Source organism: Podarcis pityusensis, assembly GCF_964106645.2.
Source record: "Podarcis pityusensis genome assembly, chromosome: 2".
Lineage (NCBI taxonomy): Eukaryota > Metazoa > Chordata > Lepidosauria > Squamata > Lacertidae > Podarcis > Podarcis pityusensis.
Window position 1 is genome coordinate 77,296,173 of NC_138029.1, and position 22,804 is coordinate 77,318,976.

General features: G+C 40.2%; 1 protein-coding gene across 3 annotated transcripts in view; it reads right to left on the minus strand.

Moving 5' to 3' along the window:
- Positions 1–2,000: 2,000 nt before the first annotated feature.
- PFKFB4 (6-phosphofructo-2-kinase/fructose-2,6-biphosphatase 4) overlaps positions 2,001–22,804 on the minus strand; it is a 74,964-nt gene continuing 54,160 nt past the window's right edge. For 2 of the 3 annotated variants that reach the window (XM_080994199.1, XM_080994197.1), the window contains exons 9-15: positions 22,174–22,320; positions 20,769–20,873; positions 18,878–19,007; positions 17,523–17,585; positions 15,872–15,936; positions 10,488–10,574; positions 2,001–5,243 (exon numbers count right to left, since the gene is read on the minus strand). In XM_080994199.1, the coding sequence (XP_080850325.1) occupies positions 10,515–10,574; positions 15,872–15,936; positions 17,523–17,585; positions 18,878–19,007; positions 20,769–20,873; positions 22,174–22,320 (570 nt within the window). In that variant the 3' untranslated portion in view covers positions 2,001–5,243; positions 10,488–10,514. The remainder of the gene's footprint in view (positions 5,244–10,487; positions 10,575–15,871; positions 15,937–17,522; positions 17,586–18,877; positions 19,008–20,768; positions 20,874–22,173; positions 22,321–22,804) is intronic. The other variant, XM_080994198.1, reaches the window with a different exon arrangement.

The following is a 22,804-nucleotide window of genomic DNA, read 5'->3' on the forward strand; positions in this document are numbered from 1 at the left end:
TTCTTCAGGCAGACAAAGAGGCATTCAGCTACAAGAACACAGTCTAATCAGACAAAAACACAGCATGTGCAAAGAAGGGCCAGTAGGAGGTCTGGACTAAAAAGTCCAGAGATAGTTTTGCCTCCCACCCAGGCCTAAGTTTCCCCATTCCTGCACTACTTTGTCAGCTTATTTCCAAACATCATCGCATGCTAAAGGAAAGTGAAAATTCCTTGATCAGCTGAGAAAAGAAATACAACAATACTATGAATTACAAGACAGCAGCTGGTGATGTCTACAAAACTACCTGGTTAAACAAGACAACTTCATAACCCATGGTTTGAAATTGGTTTGTTTGACACATCAACATTCTTTGAAACTGAAAGCTGGCCACACAGGAGAATGGGAAGTGGGAACATGAGAGCCAACTCTTTACTGGGTCTTGGGCACATAGTGTTAATCCAGCTACTGACATACCTTAATTACATTAAATTATATTAGTTAAAATTCTTAAAATGAATGATTTGTGCCACGTTACCAAAGCATGGCTTGTACTTGCCAACTCAGTGTCCCATTACTCATCATCAACATCAGGTACACAAACAAACATTCAAGAATTTGTAGTGTTAGATGCCTGGTAACTTTCAGGGAAAATAGAACACTTCTAGACAGATCCTTCCTAGCCACCAGTCTGTGGTTAATGCAGACTACACAAGATAGAGTGAGCAGGGCAGAATTGATCCCAGGATCATCCCATTGGTCCTAGAGGGAAAAGTACTGACTAGCAGGAAGGGTCATTATCTATCTGTTGTTTTGTTAAGAACAAAACAACCCTTCAAAAATAAGTTTGGAATTGGGTGAAAAAAGGATCCATCACACCATTTTCCATGTTTTTAGATTTTGTCAATAACAAAGACTCAGACTAAGATAAAATAGGAGAGGTTTAAATACTGAACAGGGTGGAGTTCAGTCAGCTTTAAGCATTTAAAGCCTCCAACTTATGAGGCACAATTAACAGATTACTCCCTAACCGCAATTATCTCCATCCTAAACAAAAATGAAAGGAATCCATCATCTCAGCATCTTATGAACCCTGACTTTGTGGAGCCAGCTGGTTAAAATCTGTCAAGTGGCTATTCTCTGTGGAGTGAAATCTCTCAACAATTCGATTTAAAAGAAATGATGCAAACACAGAGGAAGATGGAAAAGACGGAAAGAAGGGATGGCCGAGGAAAGAGTGATGAGTGATGGCAGCTGGGAAAGTGATGAGAGTTATAGAAGATTTGCTACATAGCAGGGGGACTATACTGCTGTTGGCTCTAATTATTAGTGGGCTCTACCCTAGCCACAGGGACACGGGTGGCACTGTGGGTTAAACCACAGAGCCTAGGACTTGCTGATCAGAAGGTCGGCGGTTCGAATGGACATGCCAGGATACAGTGCTACACTTGCATCACTACATTAAATAAATAGCACTCTTTGATGTAAAAAATTGTAGAAAGATAGCTAGAAATAAAGTTCTGATTCTCTTTGATTCAAATTAATCCAGCATTTTCAGGAAACAACCCGAAACAATGACAGTGCTATTTAAACGCTGGCAATGGCAGCCTAAAAGAAGAGTCGTTTTATGAGTAATGGCAGGGGGTAAATAAATTATGGCTGAAGGAGGAGTAGGTGTTTAAAAGAAGCAGTCACCTGTTTCTGCTAGTCTCAAAGTGCCAGCAACACTTCAAAAAACATATGTAAATACAGCAGTGCTGCTTAAAACCAAACATTGACAGTTCATCCAGTGACAGTTCATCTAGCACTAACTCCAGCAAACCTCACAGTTCCTGGCCTGTTGTTGTAGAATATAAAAACCTGGAAATGACTCAATATTCATCAATAGCACTTGAAATATATGCTTGACCCAATTTGACAGATTTTAGTTTGAACATCGTTGCACTTGAGCTGGACATGAAGTGTCCAAAAAAAAAAAAAAAGAAAAAAATTCAGGAGAGAGAAAAGTCAATTAGCATCCCTCACAATTTAAAACAATGTTTATTAGCTTGGGATAAATCTCATGTAAGATTAAATTGAAGGCCAAATATATCCTTAGAACTAGGTGAGTTAACAGTCACATCCGAATTAGTCTCATTCAAAATCATTTGGGTCTACGATACATGTTATGACAAAAGGAAATGCTTTCATAACCTTTTCCATTTCTTGTACCTACTGAGAGGAATTTCACATAAGCAAAGCCACCGGCTATCATTCAAGTGTACACTTAAAAGGAAACGGCTAGTAATGGGAACTCTCTGATAAATGTACCTGTCAGATCCATATTTTTAGAAACCCTCTTCACACTTTCAAAAGTAGAGGATGAAGCAGTCCTGTGGATCAACCAATACAAGAGGTCTTCTGGATTAGTTGATCACTAGAAACCCAGATGAAGCTGGTGGCACACCAACCATCTAACATATTCGTTTTAAACTCATTTACTTTGAAGCAAGCAAACTCATTTCAAAGGGGCTCATTTCCAAATTGTGGAATTAGGATCACATCTTAAGTTAAATTAGAATCCAGAGCTTCCAAGTATTTTCATTTTCAAGTATCAACATACAATTATAATTTATTCTTGCACACAATGATTTTTTCAGTTATACAATCTTGTAAATAGAAACTACTGTTATCACAGTATATTTAGATGTAGCCTATAAAAATATCTACTATACATAAAATATTTAGCCACAGTTTTACAGCACGTTGAGAAATATGAAGGTTGGGGGGGGGGAGAAAGCAAATACTTCTGGTTAAGAAAAGGTTAGAAGAAAATGCTACACCCGCCAATGAAGGCTAGCTTGCAGGCTAAGCTAACTTAGAGGAGAGTATTTTCCTATAGGAACCACATTTACCACTTAAAATCCAAAGTTATACCTGCACAATTTTCTGCTCATGAATCCTCAACTTTTCAGGGATGAACTCAAGCCCATTAAGGAGCCAATAATAATAATAATTACTTGTGGCTCACATCTAGAGAAGTTAGGGCTAGGCTGTTGACACGATTCATCTGTGATTTAAGCCATTACCCAAAATCCCCTTCTCCAGCTGACACCATACTGTGGGCCAACAGCAGAGCTCTCCCTTTTCATCTACTCCAGTAAGTCGTGATCTACCTGAATAAATACATTATGATGTCAAGGCATATTATCTTAAAGGATGGAGTACAGCTAAAGCGCTTCTGAAGTGTTTGATAGTTTAACACAGTCCTTTTTATGTTTCTGAAATAAGGTTGGCTTTATGGCTTATCTCCAGAACGCTGATTATATTGCTAAGCTACCTTATTAAAGAAATTAAGAACACGGCAGTATGTTACATTATAGCACCCAGCCACATAAACGAGTCCCCACTTGGCAAAGCTTACATAGTCCATTGCAGAGAACTCTTAACATTAACAGCATGGCAAGGTTCGATGAGGTACCAGCACAGACAGCAAGGCAAAAAAGCATTCAAATCACACAGGACAAAGCTTTCTTCGGTTCAAGAACAAACAGGCACCTAATCTGCTGCTTGCTGATTTGTATCACATGGACAGATTATTTACACTATACGTTGGCTTAGTACAACAAACACAACTGGCCTAACATGCATGAAGTTTTATCACTAACAGGAATTTCTTTCACACGCCTCCCATTCATTTCAACAGGATATATCTGGAGCATATCCCTGTTGGGTTGTGACCCTAAAGCAGGACTGATCCAATTTCACTTACAGCATAGTATCCCTCTTTGCATATAAATACTTGAAAATCCTAGAGGGCCCTATTCTTCACTATGCTCTTGAGCTCCACTAAAGGAATGCACAGAGGCAAAGATGTGGCTGCTTAAGGTTCACGGAAAGAAAGAATCCTGAGTCCTCATTTTGGGGGGGGGGGTGGAAGATTGTTTCCATTTATGAATGTGCAAATCCTGTTCTCATCAATAAAGTAGAAGATATGCAATAAAGGATCACTTTCATCTTACCCATCCAATGCATTTTAACTTAAATATCACCAATACATAATAAAAATAAAAACCCCAAACAGGTAATACTTCATCTGTGACTTTGGTTCAAGAAGATAGGTAAGAGCAAGCTTGCATTAATGCCAATAACTCCGGAGCGCTTCATAATAATTTGGTCTCTCTAGTAATTTGTCTTATACCGTCCCTGCACTGTTATTGCCATTCACCTCTGGTAACCACCATGCACCATGCTAATTGCTTTATTGTTATTATTATCTGCTCCACTTGGAGCAATGTTTACATTAGTGTCAATTAAAAATCCTCCCTTTTCATAGGCTTCTCTGCTTGGGGTTTGGAGTTTGAGGGGGTGTAAAAAGGGGGGGAGGACCAGGTAAAACAGTTAAGTAAAATATGCGGTTTTTAATAAGCAGACAAAATAGGTTTGCCGTATGCATGATGTGGAAAGGAAACTATTCACACAGTATTCAAATAATAATAATAAACCAGGAGTTCTGGAACATTTCAACAAGATAGATGGAATGCATCTGGGAAAATATTACCTATTCTGGCTTTCCATTAAATGATGTGAAGCATCAAGTGGAGCCTTTAGTAAAATTACCTAGAAATTAGTGCAGCTACCAAAAAAAAAGAAAGAAAATAAATTGTTTCACTGCAAAGCAATGACTTGGAGTGGACAACACTGCTTGTTGCTAAAATTGATATATTAACTGGATTAATATATCTCACAAAGAGACTGGTGGTACCTTTTGTTGTATACTAAAATAAATAGTTGGAAGAATCCTCGAAGAAACATTGGTAAAGATTTTATATATAATATAGGAATAAAACAGGAAATCACAGCAAGAAAGGCTTAGGAAAGTATTGCAGAAGAAAGCTAAGATACAGCATTAAGAGAGACACCAGCATTTCATACTTTTAACATCCACAGTCGAAGAACAACAGGATAAAGACAACATATATTAATTTAAAAGCAATTTCATTCTCTGTTCCACAAATACTTGGTCCATTTCAACCTTTAATGCCAACTTTGCCTTGTGCCAGACCCAGGCAGTTGAAACCGCGTCTTCGAGAAGAAGAGGAGTGCATGCATTTCTGTGTTGCTTGGCTTCCTTGAAGGCTGCCTTCATTCTCAGGTCCCTGAGTGGTTTCCTTAGCACTGCTTCAGCAGTTTGGGACGGTGCTGGCAAGGGGAGGTCAAAGGTGCTACAAATGATTAGGTACAGTCCTCAAAGCTTCTTCTCGAGAGCGGCTAACGCATACATTCTGAAAAGAGAACAAGACAGCAAGCTTTATATACTTCACTCAAACACAATGCTTGCCCTTTGGCCAATTCCTGAACACTTCTCACTACCTATGGGCTTTCCTTTGCTAGTTCATGGAAATATGGTGAAATTAAGGCTGTAATCCTATGCACATTTACTTTAGCATAAGACCCACCGACATCAGTGAAGCCTCGCTTCCCAGAAAATATGCACAGAGTTGGGTTGGATAAAATCACAATTTTTTTGTCTTATCTGGTTCCTCTATATATTCATGCGTTGTAACAAGTTCCATCATTCCGGAATACATTTCTCAATATGCATCACTCTTCAGAGTTCCATTGTTCTGAACACCAGCTTATCAGAAACTCAGAGAGATCCCAATGTGAGTTTAGCTGCACTTTGAATGCTTGGTCTTAGGCCTCTGGGCCCCTTATGTAGCCCTAGGTGGAAGTCTGGTTTTTTCCAGTGTTCACTGGGAATTACCAACATAAGCACATACTGCTAGCTGATTGAACAACCCAGATGAAGTGTTTTCATTATCACAGTCAATGCAATGACACATGCACAAGTCCAGGAGGGAGAGATCCTTGAGAGTCACAAGTTTGAACCCAGCTGCAATGCCTATACACAATACTTTTCCTTCCCTTTAAACCTGTAACTGTATTAGGCAACAAGCTATGTGATACTACCACCTCTCATCACAGATAAGATATGTCATGACAGATTGAACACTCAACATACTAGTCTTCAGGCATTCCAGTGACATATGAAAACAACAAGCAAGCCGAGACAAATTGCTAAGCTCCGGCTCCATCACCCTCCATAAGTTGGGATGTTAAACATCTGAAGCAGACAACCTCCTACAGTCATGGAGGCTTCCAGTGTGATTAAGGACCCAGGAAGATAAAGGTCTGAAATTGCTTAAGGAAGCCTCCACAGATACAAGAGGCTATACAAGTTAGATCAGTCTTTCTCAACCTTAGGTTTCCAGATGTTGGACTACAACTCCCATCAACCTTAGCTAGCAGGACCAGTGGTCAGGGATGATGGGAGTTGTAGCCCAGCCACATCTTGGTGACTCAAGTGTTGAGGAAAACAGTGGGTGAGGCTTAGTGCACTTCTCCCCACTTGCAAGTTGTTTTTACACACAAGTAGAATGTCTGAACAACCAAAAATTACCCCTCAGGGACTCAAAGGCTGCCAATTGCAAATCTCTATCCTAGAAGCTCATTCTATCCTAGACCACAGTCATTCTAGCAGCAGCCATTGGATGCAAGTTACTACCTGATCCTTGAGATCAAGTTAAACCGCCCTACATAGTTTTTGCTCAGGCCAAAAAAAGCCATTTATACATAGGCTTTGTTTTACCAGTGTAATGAAATGTACAAATCGTTTTCTAGTTGTGTTCAGATCAGGGCTATTGGACAAGGTAGATCCCATGCATTGTATGCAGAAGACCCCAAGTTCAATCCCTGAGATCTCAGCTGGGGGGCAATACAAAACACCTCTGCCTGTGACCTTAGAGAGCTACTGCAGTACTGGGCTTACATGGACCAAGAGCCTGATCTAATATGCAGCAGCTTCCAACATTCCTTACACATTTTCAAACTCCTATTGGAGTTTTCAAAGTTTGTCCTGTCCAACTGCATCCGGTACTCAACTCTTCCGCACAATATGAACATTTTGTCCTGTCAGTGAGCCAGACTGACATGTACCCAAGGAGCTCTAATGAGTGCCCCAATGATCTTTACCTACCATCAAGCACACCATCATTTTATTCTAAAAGCCTGAACCAACTTTTTTCCACCATCAGAAGTGGTACATCTCCCCAAAAGCGAGATTTCCAGGTAACAGATTTGGAAGCAGTGAACTCATCTCTTTGCAGGATGAAATGAGTCATCCTACTCTTCAATGGAAGTACGAAACACAAATGTGTAAGGCACATACCCAAGGCACCCTAATGATTATACCTGCTCCAGTGTAGGTTTGCATGGTTCATGGCAACTTTTAAGAAAATTGCTGCTAATACGTTTTCCATAAATAAATCAAAACAGGAATTTGTTTCTAAATGGGAGGTTTTCAAAGAATATCTGAAAAATAAATATAGTAGTTTAAATTCTGTTGCAGCATTCGAGCATTCAAGGAACTTCAGTAATAGTTGCTAGGTAGATAGAAGAAATTAGATTTATTGAGAATAAGTTTAATTATGAAAAAAATGTGTATTGGCAATAAGTAATATGAATTTGAAATATGGAATGGACGGGAAGTTGGGTCTTTAGTGTTAAGACCAATAGATGTTTTATTGTTTGCCAAGAAAATTATGTGTCTATGGTTATTTTTGTAATTTGTGTGTAATTTGGTATTTGTGTTTTTTTGTGTGTTTGTGTAAGCTGCTAGGGTTTCATACTACGTAGCCTGATCTTCCAGATCCTCTCCTCCCTGTATTACCTTGACCAGACATAGGCCTATGCCTGACCTTGACTATTATCCAGGAAAGACATGAGATCCCTAATCAAAGCACTGTAGGGTGTTACAGGTCTTGCATCTGGCCTTTCAGATTGACATCAGTTAAACATCTTAATGGAATCCAAGATATACATAGATACAGAAATCTTAACCAGTCCTGAAGAACAAAAAATCCACTATGTAGGATCTTTTGTTTCAGTTCTCAAATGCAAGACCACCTAGAGATTCACAAGGATATGTGCTCCTTTCCCTTACTTTGCCACGAGACATCATCATAATTGTGATATCGATCTTACAAAACTAAAACTCCTGGATTCAAGCCAGGGGGCTAACCTTTTCCAGCCAAGGGCTGCACTGACCCATGCCCAACGCTGTGAGCAGCACGGTAAAGTGGGCTAAGGCCAAAGAAGGAAATTAATCCCTTTTATTATCTTTCCATCTAAAGTCAACCCATTTCTTTCCTTCCCCAATTCATTCTATTTGTATTTTCTTTTATATACTTTTAGCTGATTGTTTTCCCTCAAAGTCCCACTTCCCCCACTCAAAATTCCCACAAATTCATTTTGTTTATTCACTGTGATGCTGATGCCATTGGTTTTCTTTGTTCTGCTGACACGGGGAGAGGAGAGAAATTGCCAAAAACTTTTCAAATAAGAAGCCATCCTCTTAGCTGATGGGTTGACCACTCCTGATCTAAGCAATGTAACCATGAGCACCACCGAAGCTGATTCTCCAGCCCCAACCCCCAACATGAAGTTAAGTCTAGTGAAAATCAGTTGAACAAAGCAAGTGCCTCTGCTGGGAGAGAGGCTGTTCCTGGGAACATCTCTGGCCCCTATAATAGTTTTGTTTATATGTGGCATTGCAGGATTCAAGGGACAACCCTTTTTCTAATCTACCAAACTTGTTTACAAGATGCTTAGAATTTAGAGTATGTAAGTTAGCAGTAGCTACACTGCTTTGGTTTGGTTTTGTGAATCACCCTGGGAATTATTTGGCTGGCAGGAAGTATGAAATGATTTACGGTGGTACCTTGGGTTACATACGCTTCAGGTTACATACGCTTCAGGTTACAGACTCCGCTAACCCAGAAATAGTACCTCGGGTTAAGAACTTTACCTCAGGATGAGAACAGAAATCGTGCTCCGGCGGTGCGGTGGCAGCGGGAGGTCCCATTAGCTAAAGTGGTGCTTCAGGTTAAGAACAGTTTCAGGTTAAGAATGGACCTCTGGAACGAATTAAGTACTTAACCCGAGGTACCACTGTATTTATTTTTTAAGTATTGCAGTTTACTGGCCCACCTCGACATATGGGGAAGCTCCACCTTTTTCCTTTTGGAATTTTAGAGCATCATCTTGAGGCACAAATGCCATTGTGTGCACTAGAATGTTTTCTTCTCAGACCCCCCCCCCCCCAAAGCTGCTTTTGAATCTCCAAGGAGGTAAATTTATGTCAGGGGTTGGGAACTTCATGCCTGGGGGCTTCTCTGTCTGGGTCTCAGGACTCTCCTCAGGCTCCTCCTCTTCCTCCTCAGCAACATACCCTCTCTCCCCAGGCCACACCCCTCAGCAGCCCAACTTTGCACCATCTACAGCGTAGAATGTAGAAGCAGCAGGGAAAGCAGTAGTTGTGTATTATTCCTTTCCACAAGTGCCATTTCTTTACTCCATATTGACAGTGGTTCTATCCAGAAGTGTTCCAAATGCATGTTTACCCTGGTATTAGTAATGTCTAGTAACTTCACGGGAGTAAGCAATAGCAGTTTGCCTCCGTTTGCCAAACCGTAGAAGAAATATATTTCTATGATTCTACTTTATAAAGAAAACAAATTAAGACATTACTACTATGAGTCCTCTTCATATAAATTATAAATTAGGGCTGCCACCCTATTAAAAACACCTTAGTTGACTGATTGAATCTATTAACTAAAATTCATGCCATTTCCAGAAATTGCATCTGAATAGAATGAAAGAGTCCTGAAGCAAGAAGCATATTTCTTTTTTTCTTATAAAATGTTTAGTTTAGTTATAGCAGGCAACCTCTTAGAAGAGGCATTCCTTCTCATGTGAACGAAAAGAGAAAGGCCTCTTTTTAATGGGTGTTTAAAAGAGTCTTAACACCACCTGCAGTTGTGTTTTTTTTAAAAACCTAACAATATTTTTAAATTAGCTTTTAAAAATCAGCTGTCAAAGTAATTAGAAGTACAAATTAAACTTTAAATGATCAATTAATCCCATAATAAATTTTGCAGACCTTTTTTTGAAATCACAGAAATACATCTTCCACAAAGACAGGGGCAAGAACACTATTTCCCACAAGCTACTATTAAACAGTCATAGAATTCTATGGTTCTATGAATTAGCAGACTATCTACATTGCCGATACTATTCACTAGCTGCAGAACTAACTGTAGAAAGACATGCTTCTCTATGTAAAACAATCCAATCACTCAAGAGAAAATAAAAATACTCATTAATAGACAACTGCCCCATATTATCTCCCAACAGGGTTTGAGTGTTTGATCAAGCTGTAATGGACATAAAACATCAGGTTTAAAATTAGCAATCACCAATTGATCAAGTGTTATATCAGAGAAGCCAGTAATCAGATGGCTCAGCCAATTAGTTCCAATCCAGGGGGTAGGGGACAATAAGATTTGATTGTTTGATTTCTAAAAGCCACGAGCTACACAAAAACTGATATTATCTGTGGATGATTCCAAAGTGATTGGAACGATTGAAATAATTTTAATATAATATGATGAAAAGAAGCACCACACGTTTCATAGCTGATCAGGACACGGGCTTCACTGGTGAGCAGGGACAGTTACAAGGGCTTCCTCGGGAGGTCTTGAAATGTCTACATTCTGTGTAATAATAAAAATACAGAGGAAAATGTTTATCATGCAACATGGCCGGTCAGCTTTCTTCACAAGTAAACAGCCGAGCTTGTTAAATTAACAAATATAGTCACTTATCTAGAGCAATAAAGCTTTTTTTAAAACAGAGACAGCGGAATTGCCCTCTTTATAGACTGCATTTAATAATTCTGTGGACCACAGGCTAAGTGCTGGCAGCTCTCCTCAAAACACACACACAGAAACTGCTTATGTTTAGAGTATCTCAACTATATAACTATATTTAAAAGCTTGTAATTCATTACATTATGCATAGCACATTCATACTGCAAAAAGCAAGTCTTATCAGCCGGATACCATTAAATAAAAGTGAACAGTTGGGAGGGGGTTGGGTGCCAGGAGAAGGGCCATAGCTCAGTGGTAGAGCATCTCTTGACATCTGCAAGCAGAGCTGGAGGAAAAGCTCCTATCTGAAAACATGGAGAGAGTCACTCACTGAATACAGACAGTACTGAACTAGATGGACCAATGGCTGAGTCAGTATAACACAGCTTCCTACATTCCTATGTGCATAGGTTCTACTGGAATCATTTTAGTCATATTGTCCCCTGTATATTACTGTATTTTTCCATGTATAAGACTAGGTTTTTTCCCCTAAAAAATAATGTCAAAAATTAGGGGGCGTCTTATCCACTGATCCCTCTCCCCCCATTTTCTTAAACCTGGGTCCCCAAAAATAGGGGGCGTTTTATACATGGGGGCGTCTTATAGACTGAAAAATATGGTAGTTCCTACTGTCTAGGATAGCATACATTTCCATGTCTTTCAGTCATGAAGCTATAACTACAGCCCTCAAATTATATGGAGAACTCCCCAATAACTGAGTATTTGGCACAAAATTAGATCAAATCCTGCAACCATTAAGAGACTGTTCTCTTCTTTAAGTTACTCAGAATAAGTACATGAGCTTTTTTTAAAAAAAAACCTCAGCCAGATGGGCGGGGTATAAATAATAAATTATTATAATGCTTCTGCTCATTGTGAGGAAGGACAAGATTGGACAACTTCACAGAGGAGAGGACTATGGATGGTGGCTAGCCATGATGGCTATTCTCTGCCTCCACAACTGGAAGCAGCAAAGCTTCTGAATGACAGTTGTTGGAAAGCACGGGAGGGGAGAGTGATCGAATCCTGCTTGCTGGTCTCCCGCAGGCATCTGGTCAGCCACTGTGAGAACAGGATACTAGAGCAGATGAGCCACTGTCCTGATCCAGAAAGCTCTTCTGATGTTTTTATAAGAAGCTCTAATGGGCCTTAGAGCCGAGCCTCCTCTTCTGCCACCTCAGCCCTGGAAACCATTTCCTTTCATTGGCCCCTTCCAGACTTCTGAAATGTCACAAGTTGTGCCTTCACGTTCTGAAGTTTATCAGCACAGCAGGAACAGCTGAAGACAGAACTCTTAAGGTCAATTCACTGCTGAAGCATCATGGGTCTATGCTAGCACTGCATCATGGTTGTGCCAGTGCAACTGCAGCAGCAGTATTTATGTATCAGGAGCACAAAATGCCGTGAACTTAGGTACTAGAAACCTCCGAACAAATGGGTTCAGAACAAACAACAGAAGAACAGAACACTATCCGTTGCCTTCTCAGAACCTTTAAGGCAAGGGTTGTCAATGCACTGCCCTCCAGAGGCTGTTGGACTCCAAATCCCATCAGCCCCAGCCAGGACAGCCAATGGTCAGGGATGATGCAACTTGTAGTCCAACAACATGTCAATCTCCCTTGCTTTAGGCTTATGCTAGCAGTGCCTCAACCCACCCTGGGAACTTGGGAACTCTTCAATTGTGGATAAAGAAGAAGAAGGAAAAGTTTCCCTTTGGGATAACACTACCTGTGCTTGCCATAACAGTCCTGATTAATGCAAAACAGAAAAACAACAAACATGGCTGAGAAGCAGGAAGTGGAGCGGGAGAAATGAGGACTAGGCCACCACCTGGATGAGGGCACACTCTCTCTCTTATTCACTCACTAGCCCAAATGAGTATCTAATCACAGGAACTGTCTGCGGCTAATGAATATCATCACTACTTTTCACATCTCTCTCCTTTCTCTCCACTGATAACCAGGAAGGCTAAGAGGGGGAAAATAAGCAGCACATTTTATTTATTCATTTCCTTTAGAGCACTTCCTTACTCCTGAATATATAAAAAGACCTTTAAGCAGTCTACAGAAAGGGGGAACCCTCATATGAAACAGTTCACAGAAATTACTAATAAATATTTACAGACAGCATATTCACCTTCTACAACACCTCTCAGCCTCCTGGCTCTCATCCATGGCCCAAACAAACTTTCAGACTAACCCCAAAATAACTCACAACAAAGAGGGTTCCTGAAACGTGCTGGCATTACCATAGTTCTTTACTCTCGGGCTTGCTTTTATGGGCAATCAATCCTAAGAAACAGGTGAAACTGTGTTCTATGGGATTTACTCCCAACTATGTGAGTAGGGAACTGCACCCCTGTGTGTGTACACAGGTTGGCTAGTAATATTGGAAGACATGTATATGGCCGGCTTGTATTCTTATTGTGACAAAACATCGTTAAACCTGCTACCCAAAACTGTGCAGCTTACAATAACTACTTACTTTCAGTATCCAAACATTGTAAAACAGGAATTTGGCAGCCAGGGCTGGCTAAAATTGTGAGCAGCCTTGGAAAAAAAGTCTTAGTGGCTGTTTTGATTCATTTGATATCCAGTATCATTTTACCATAATCAAGAATATGATGGCAAGAACATGGTAAAAAATCTCCCATGAAACTTCACTAAAAATAGAGTTACTGCTCAATCCTAAAGGACAATCTTATCACTGTCAAGAGGATACCTACAGTAACCAAAATATGTTCCTTTACGATGAGCCAGAGACCCTGCAACTCAAACCTATGAGACACTGAGCAGCTGACAGAAACCAATCCTAAATCTCAAAAATATATTCTAATGTTTTCATCCAGGTTCTGTTCTTCCTGCAGTTTCACACAATTACGCACCATGAAGCCAGATCAGAACTGAATGCTGGTATTGTGCCGCTGCATCAACCAACCCAAACAAACAAACAAACAAACAAACAAACAAACAAACAAACAAACACATGGTAGCCTTTCAAGGACTTGCACATTTTACAGAACGAGCGTTTCTTAAACGCTTCAGCATGTCCAGAAAAGCTTCTCTCTCACCTTTTTATTCACACACAGTTTAAATGGAAACCGTTAACAGCTGCCTACCAACCAAGTGGCCATGGATGAGTCATTTGTGAAACACTCCTTGATCAAAAGAGTAAGGCAACACTGTTAAAGCTGCTAAAAACACACAGCATTCAGATCCAACAGAGCGACTTAACGCAATGAAAATACTGTCTTGAGTTAAGTAAACAATTGGGTGGCAGCACAACTGCAGCACAATTCCTAATCGTGGCAGTTTTTAGGGCTTTCATTGAACAGCTTGCTATCTGCTCTGCATCACTGCTCACCATAGCATCACCTGAATACAAGGCTACCGACTGTCACAATTGAGGCACTGTTATTTCCCCGAAGTGGAGTCGTATAATTAGCTGCCAAATTCACTCAGATGACATACGCTGTATTATGAAAGCATTGTGCAGTTAGAGAGTGTCATAATGTTGTCATGAAGGAGAGAAGATTCCATGAAACGCAAGTAAAGCAGGCATGAAGATGATGAGTTGTCAGAGAATAAAACAATTTCCTTTGTTTTGCAGAGCATTTATCTGAAGTTCCAAAATCCACTACAAGCTTCATTTTAAAAAATGCTCAAATTAAATGACTGTTGTGTGCGCCACTGCACATGACCTCTTGTTCTATTTCATTTCTCCTCAATAAGTCAGAGACCATGTGCAGAAGGTGATGACATCACAAAAAATAGGTATATAATGAAGATCTGGTCATTTTCTAGCATCACAAAGGAGCAAACACAGCAAATTTCCCTCTATTTTTAATGGTATATAATTAGGCATTTGTGTGCTAATTCTCTAGTAGAAATAATGACATGTTTGGGAGCTTCCAATCTTATCATCACCCCAGGCCATTCAAACCAATGACACTAAACTATCTCACTTTGGTTACTGTTTCTCAAGGGACTTATTAAAAAACTTGCAGAATAATTACCACTGGTTCAGTCTACATAAATATATCTTGCAATGCATTATACATAGCCCTTGATTTTTATTCTAATGTTCACCAAACCCACACATGCAAGAGTGACAAGATATAAGAGGCCCGACTTCATACTTGAGCAGGCCATTTATCCTGTGCAGGTTGTACTTTTGTTTGACCTCATAACTTGGGCTATAAATATGCACCATTTTGTCATACTTGAATCCAATAACATCAACAGGCATGACCAGCACATTCTTGTTATCCTGACTCAAGAGCGGCAAGGGTTTCACCAGCGATATATCACCAAGATGAAGGCACCATCGTGCTCTGGCCCTCAAAACAGTCCTGGCCAATGTATTGATTCATCACCCAGGCCTAGTGCATACATGAGAGATGGGGGGAGGGGGATACATGGCTCTCTTGATTGGCAAATCATGTAGACACCTCCCCACGCAGCTAGTAGCCTCTTAATAAGTACAGTCATCCCAACTTTCAGCATGCCAGAGAATTCAGTGGGAGGCTTCCTTCTAAAATGAAGAGCAAAGCGTAAAGTCAAAATCAAACAAAACAAAAGTACAAAGAAAACTGGTCCGAGCTCTCCTTCACATCCACACAGGCAGCTAGCCACGGAGAAGCACCCACACAATTTGGGTATCTGGCATTAATGAGGCTGCTTCAATAATGTGTGAAAGTAGTCAGAGTGGCCTAAATAAGGCATAATGCAAGAAAAAGGGTGGGAAAAAGAAGAAGGGGCTGCAACAAAGGTTGCGGTAACATGCCTGCAGGGCATTAAATATGAGAGAATAGCAGCATACTTTGTAATATAATATAATATAATATAATATAATATAATATAATATAATATAATATAATATAATATATAATACACACTTACATACTTGGTTGTGTACAAACCTATACTCCAAAGGTGAAGCTAGATATCAAAGCACAGGTACCTACAATATTCCCACAATATCCTTTAGGAATGGAAAACTGGGGCAGGAGAGAGTGCTTAACTCTTTCCCTGCTTTTCTTTCTTGTTCCCAGTTATTCAACTTTAAACCAGTCTCCATCACCACCACCATTCCGCCTGCAGAGTTGCAAATTCTCATTTGTGACAGCAGAAGACACCTACCTGTGGTTTGTCTCTGTGCGTATTTACAGCTTCAACATTCAGAAATATAGACTCCACCTTGCAACCTGTAAACAGAAGTAAACTTTCAGATGTTTGTCTTCCTTGTTTTGGGAGCCGCCATCACTGTAAAATCCGTTCTTGTTTCCATCTCCACATTGGGAATGATAATACTTTAAAAGTCAGTAATGACTAAGCCCATTGAAACTAATGGATCTACTCAAGAGTATGACTTAAGATACAAAAGCATTAAGATACAAAATGAATTTGCAATTCACAATTTATTTTGGACACTAGATGTCACTACAGACTTCTGTTTGCTTAAAAGAACAACCACATATTAAGAGTGCTCCACTCCAGCTACAAAGAACAAGAACACAGTGAATGGTAACCAATGTACTTTAGCTGAACCAGCTAGAATTTCAAAATTCAGGATTCAAACTCTCTCAGGCTTGAGATCAGAAAAGGAAAAGGAAGCCAAAGCTTATGCCGCTTCAGAAATTTTATAATGGGCAAAAGGAAACGGAAGATAATACTTAAGATTAAATCAGTTCATAGGGCAAGCATTTCACACACAACAGTGACGTCAACTTACAAATACATCAACAGCATGAGTTCTAATTTTTATCCTTCACACACCAATAATAAACTCAATGCCCTAGTGTATACCCTTTAGTCAAAATGGCATCATCTACACACAAGGAGGTGGTAGCAGCAGGGTTCGTACAGGTACAGAGAAAAACCACACAAAACAATGGGGAAATCTCCCCCAAACAGCCCAATGAGGACAGGACATAGAATGCTGACTTGTCTGCTAGGCAGGGGAAGACTGAAATTTGGGACGGAGGGACATGGAATTGTGTTTCCCCAAAGAGAGCATGGTTTGCTGGCATCCTTAACACCACCACACTACATTTTATTGCCAATCTGTTTCATGTAAATTCCTAGCCTGCCCCAATCTGAAGACTCAGGAAGAACAGAGACAAAAAGAATAAATTTTAATTTTAACAGGATGATTAACTAAGCAATCAAATCCCAGTGATGACCTGCACATTTACAATCTGCAGTGTGCAACCCTATGCTCACTAACGTGAGAGTAAATCTCTCTGAATTCAATAGGGCTTACATCTGAGTAGGCATGCGTAGGATGGTGCTATAATAATAAATAATAATAATAAATTTTATTTATATCCCGCCCTCCCCAGCCGAAGCCGGGCTCAGGGCGGCTAACAACAATCAAATATGAAACACTGTCATGGACTTTCTGGTAACTTTATTAAAAAAGTGAACAATTCCTTTTGATATACAAATAACTTTAAACTATTGGATACCTGCCATCGACAAATGTGATGTTTTCCATAATAATTACAGTCATACCTCAGGTTACAGACGCTTCAGGTTGCATTTTTTCGGGTTATGGACGCGCCGAAACCCAGAAGTACCAGAACGGGTTACTTCCGGGTTTTGGCGGTCACGCATGCGCCGAATCGCCGAATCGCAACCCGCATGTGCGCAGACATGCCGCTGCAGGTTGTGAATACTGCGGGTTGCGAACGTGCCTCCTGCACGGATCACGTTCGCAACCCGAGCGTCCACTGTACAGTTAATAGCTGAAATACAAACAGATTCATAGAATACATTTTGAACAGCTTACCATAAGCCACTGGGGTTAGCTTTAAGACAGTATGCAGTGGGCACTTGAGATAAGGCAGTTGTTCTAAAACAGATGGAGAGAAAATAAACTTAATAGAGAGTAACAGAAATGCCCCTCTTCCAAACCACTAACCATGTTAGTGCAGCAATGGAACTGGTCCCCAACATGGCACCTGCACTTGCCATAGTACCCCTAGACATTTTACTTTGTGTCTACCGGGGCTCCAAGCCACTCACAAATATATATATATATATTTGGGGGGGGGGGGAATACAGCTTTTCTTGAAAGTCTCTCTCTCTCTCAAACCACATTTAGCAGTGGTTGTGCAGCAAAGGAAGAGATGTGTAGGTCTCCAGCTGCTCTGCCTGCTTCCTTTTTGTTTCCCAGAAAGCCTCTGGGCCCCACATATGCATTCTTCATTGGAAGAGAAAGAAAAGAGTGTGGGGACTCTCAGAGGATGGTGCCTAACCTTCCTGTGCCCCATCCCCAAAACACAACAGAAAAGAAAGGAAATAAAGGGCTTCTGCCACCGCTTGCATTTTGTTTAATTGTCTCTCATTGTGTATATCTTGCTGCTGCTGCTTGCTTGCTTGTGGCGGGGGGGGGGGGCAGTGCTTATTTTTTGGAAGATATTTCCTGCTTGTTTTGTCCATGGGGCAATTTGTGTTATTTGCCCTTTCGATTATCAGGTTGTTGTTTTCTTCTTCTTCTGTGAAACTGAAGAATTTTGTGGTACCTGTGATAGCTTCTTAGATTTCCAAATGTTCCCCTGAGTCCAAAAGGTTGGGGATCCCTTATTTATTTATTCAATATAGTTTTATCCTATCTCAAAGAAAACTGAAGCGACTTCCATCATAAAAACAAACAGGCATGATACAGCCATGCCGTCTCTTGGCAACAAATCCTTTGAGAACTCAGATATCCAAAATTCCAGAAGTTGCCATAATAAAAAGCACCCAGAATTTAAACTCCTGAATAAAAGCTCCTAACTACAGGCTTCAGGAACACAGATTTAAGGAGGGTATTCCACAGGTGGAGCACCATTATGGGACAGGGATGGGGTGGAACAGATCTCCCCTGCCCTGACAACAGAAGGCTGAAAAACCCAGAGAGTGTCTTCCCTAGATGATCTTAGAGCATAGGAGGTTCACAAAAGCAATGCTGATATCCCAGAAAAGCAAGTGTTGATTAAAGAAGCATTTGACCCATGCACAGGTGAAAATGTAAGTCTGACATGAGTCATGAAGAGCAGCATTTTTCCTGCTCATTTAGGATGCACATGAAATAATTGTTGGACGAAATTGTTACTGATTGACCAAGGTGAAAATTCTCCATGTTAAGGCAAATATAATTACCTGCAGGCTTGTCCAGAAAGTAAGCAAGCAGACAGCGCATAACAGCTTGGTGACAGATTACAAGCACATTTTCCTGCCTTTCCAACTCCATAATCACTGGCTCCAACCTTTGAACAAGATCTTCATATGACTGGGGGAGAAATCAACAATATAATCAACCTCTTGACTGTATACACAGAGCAAACAAAGAGCTGTCCATTATAGACAAAACATAATAAGATGTTCTGCAGATAAGTGTGCATACACACGTACAAGACAAAACACTAAATTTAAACCAATTTATCTTGAAAGAATGCACCATCACAGAAATCAGTACCAAAGTGAGTGTGGTTAAGCTGTATCATATACTTAATCATTCCCATTTTATTTCATTTCATTTAAAAAGCTCTACTTAATAAATTTGTAGCTTTGCTGTCTCCCTTCTCTGATTTCCATCATGTTTGTAAGCTTAATTGAGTAAGCCATATTGAATGCTCTCAAGCACCAGAGTCTTCTATATAAAGGAAGGTTTATCCATTTTGTGACCGACAGAGTCCTGCTGCTGTTAAAGATCTCCATAATAGTTTGCCTTTTATAAACCTAATAAGATAACCAGTAGGTCCACTGCAAATCAAAAACTGTAATTTTGTTATTTCCCTTATGATGAAAACCCAATTATCACTTGATCTGGGGGTATGACCAAAAATATGATACATATTCACCGTATTAGTTAAACCTTCAACATTTACCTCTGTTTGTACATATTTGTGGTATCAAATAGTACCTGAACATCTGTCTATAGAAATTCTCTTTCATTGTTGTGTACAAGGCAAACAGCTAATCCCATGCTGAAAGGATTATCTTTATTAAACCTTTTTCCCATTTTGATTAATACAAATTACCTGATTTATACAAATTACCCAAGGTATCTAAATTTGCTGCCAGTTTGTAAATTGGACTCAGAACATGTTTAGTTAAGTTGTTAGATATCAAGATTTGATCTAATGACTCATTTTGTAATGATACGTTTACTTTGTAAATATTAATGAAAACTAGCACTTCTTGGGGCCTAACCACCCTGAAACTCTTAGTCAGTAATTCACCTTTGCTACTTCTATGAATGCATGAGCAAATTACAGCTAAGAACACCAAAGATTAGCCATTAAGCATGGGTGCACGGCCGCTAACACAAACAAAAAACCCATTTCTTTTTTCTGAAAGGTTAGCAAACAACTCTAGAAAGCTTTCTCTATTATGACATGGCTGCTTCAATGTGCTACAAATAATGGCCACCTGGGACCCAGCACCGTTCTGGTGATCACACAGCCAACTCATGGGAGGTGGAACACTCAGCTAACGATAAGGCATGTTGCACATATTACAAATATTGGAACAGCTGTTCCAAGCACAGCTTAACGCTTGACCTCTAATGCAAGTATGTAGAAGACTGGACCACCGGATGCAGAATTAACTCTGCTTCAACCATATGAGTTTATTTTAGCCCCCCTCAGAAATTATTTCTCCATACATTCAAGGAATACATGAAAGGTGGTGGGCCCGGCTCAATATTTTCATCCGCACTGCCTACAACTTTGAATGGTTAAAAAGGTATTTCAGTTTAACAAAAAAAAAAAAAACCCTTTGAAACAAAAAGGTATACCGCAATGAACATAAAACAAACTGCTATGCTTAACACATGTGTATACAAGTGAGAACTTGAGATAGAGATAGATATTATGGAGGGAAATCTGCCGAAAGACTTTTGTAGAGCTAGTATGAAAAAATCGCTTTTCCCCTTTACCTCAAAAGCTCCCCCTCCCCCCTTTAAACATTGCACTTAGCATCCCACTTGCTGCTACGTATTCTTACACACTTCTCATCCAAGAAGAGAAAATATAACAAAATAGCATACCTCCCCCTTAGGATATCTATATCTGTATTTGTCCTGGTCTCTCAAAGCAAATTCTAATGGATAATGTTCCTGAATTTCTTCATATGTCATTTCTTCACAGACTCCCTAGGGAAACAACGAAAACATGAGAATTAGTGTAGGTTTATGGCTAAAAGACTGCACTGTTTACAGAGGTTGCTCATCTGACATAAGACACTCCCAACATCAGACACCCATCTCCTCTACTATATGGGAAGAACAGTATTGACTTATGTTGACTACATAGGTTGTAGACTACATAGGTTGTAGAAAGCACTATAAAAACACTATATGTAAGTGGTCTGGATTTTCAAAAAGAACTATGGAAGTATTTTTATTACTATTACAACTACTACCAATTCCATAAGGGCATTGGAGTTTACAACGTAATATACATTTAAACAGTGCTTGTGACATCCCCTCCCCCTGAAGGTGCGCATTGTATAACACACTTTTATGGTGTTGCAAAAATCCTGTGTTTTACTGCGACTTCACTGCCATGCCGTCTTAAGCGTCTTGCTACCTGAAGCAAGTGCTTGGGTTACTTGTACAATCTACACAGTCCTGCCAGCTATCCTTGCGGCAAAAGCTGCAAGAAGAGAAGACACACTATTTTCATGTCCCTTTCCTTCTTTTTCCCCCGGAGATAACACAGATCATATACTCTGCACACTTTCCTCACTGCACACTGCCAATGCATTTTGAATTGCAGGATGGGGAGCATGGTGTTCTTCATTTAGAACTTTGAGGATGTGAGCTGATCAATGATTTCACTTAAAAATACCCTGAAGTAAGTTGTGAGTGATGCTTCAATGGGAAATACAATGCAGATCTAATTGAACTAATAAAGCCCAGTACCAAAGTGAGATACAGTGGTACCTCTGGTTACGAACTGAATCCTTTCTGGAGGTCCGTTCGTAACCGGAAACCGGCATTCTTATCCTGAGGCGTGCTTTCAGCAATGGCGTGTCCCGCTGCGCTCACGCCTCTGGCGCACGATTTTCGCTCACATCCTTAGGCAAAGGTCGCAACCAGGAGCAGCTACTTCCGGGTTAGCGGAGCTCGTAACTCGGAGCGTGTGCAACCAGAAGCGTTCGCAACCAGAGGTACCACTGTAAAGGCTTGAAGGACTTCTCAAGGATGGTGGACTAACATGAATCTAATCATTATTACATTCTAATCCTAATAATGATGACAAATGCAATTACTGTTTTATAATGCATATGTATAGCTAGGTGCCACTCAACCTATAAATTATGAAAACAAGTCCCTGCAGACTTGCAATCTAACACACACTGGAGAACTCCTACTGATGCATCATAAAGTAAGTCTCTTTCCATCATACAAATTCAAAACCATTTCAGATGTGACCACGAGATGATCTTACCGCATCTATTTCATTCAGAACTTTCCACTGTTCGTAAGGCACTCCCAAAGCCTCTGCAGTCTGAATGGTCCTTTTCATCTGGCTCGTCCATACTTTCAGATCTTTGCTGTTTTGCTCGTTAATGAACTGTGCCAAACTCTTGGCAAACTGTAAAAGCACGTCAAATAATAATGTCATGAAGAAATTGCAGCTGAAGCACTCCAGTCGAGTTAGATGCCAATAGGACCTAATTCTCTGACCATGAGGTAATGGGTGTCTTTCAAAAAGGCTCTGTGTATGCCTTCAACAAAACAAAGTCTGTTGGCCTGTGAAATGAGGGCCATAGCGGATATTCAGCTTTTCTTTGCTATTCTTTAGCTTGGGTCCAATTGAGCACTTCTCCAACTACAATACACTTCCCACTTGTGCAAAAGGGGCGGGACATTCCCTAATCTATACCAGTCTTCCCTTCTCACTGCGCCCCCCATCTCCTGCACTTCTATGTCACATTGGACACCATTCTTGAGGGTCTTCTGACTTTGAGTAGTGGTTTTTCACAGGATACAGGGGGCTACAGAAGGAAGGAGGCAGCCAAGGGGAATCCTGCTCACAAAACAAGTTTAACCAGTTAAAATTAAATTTTAAAATACAG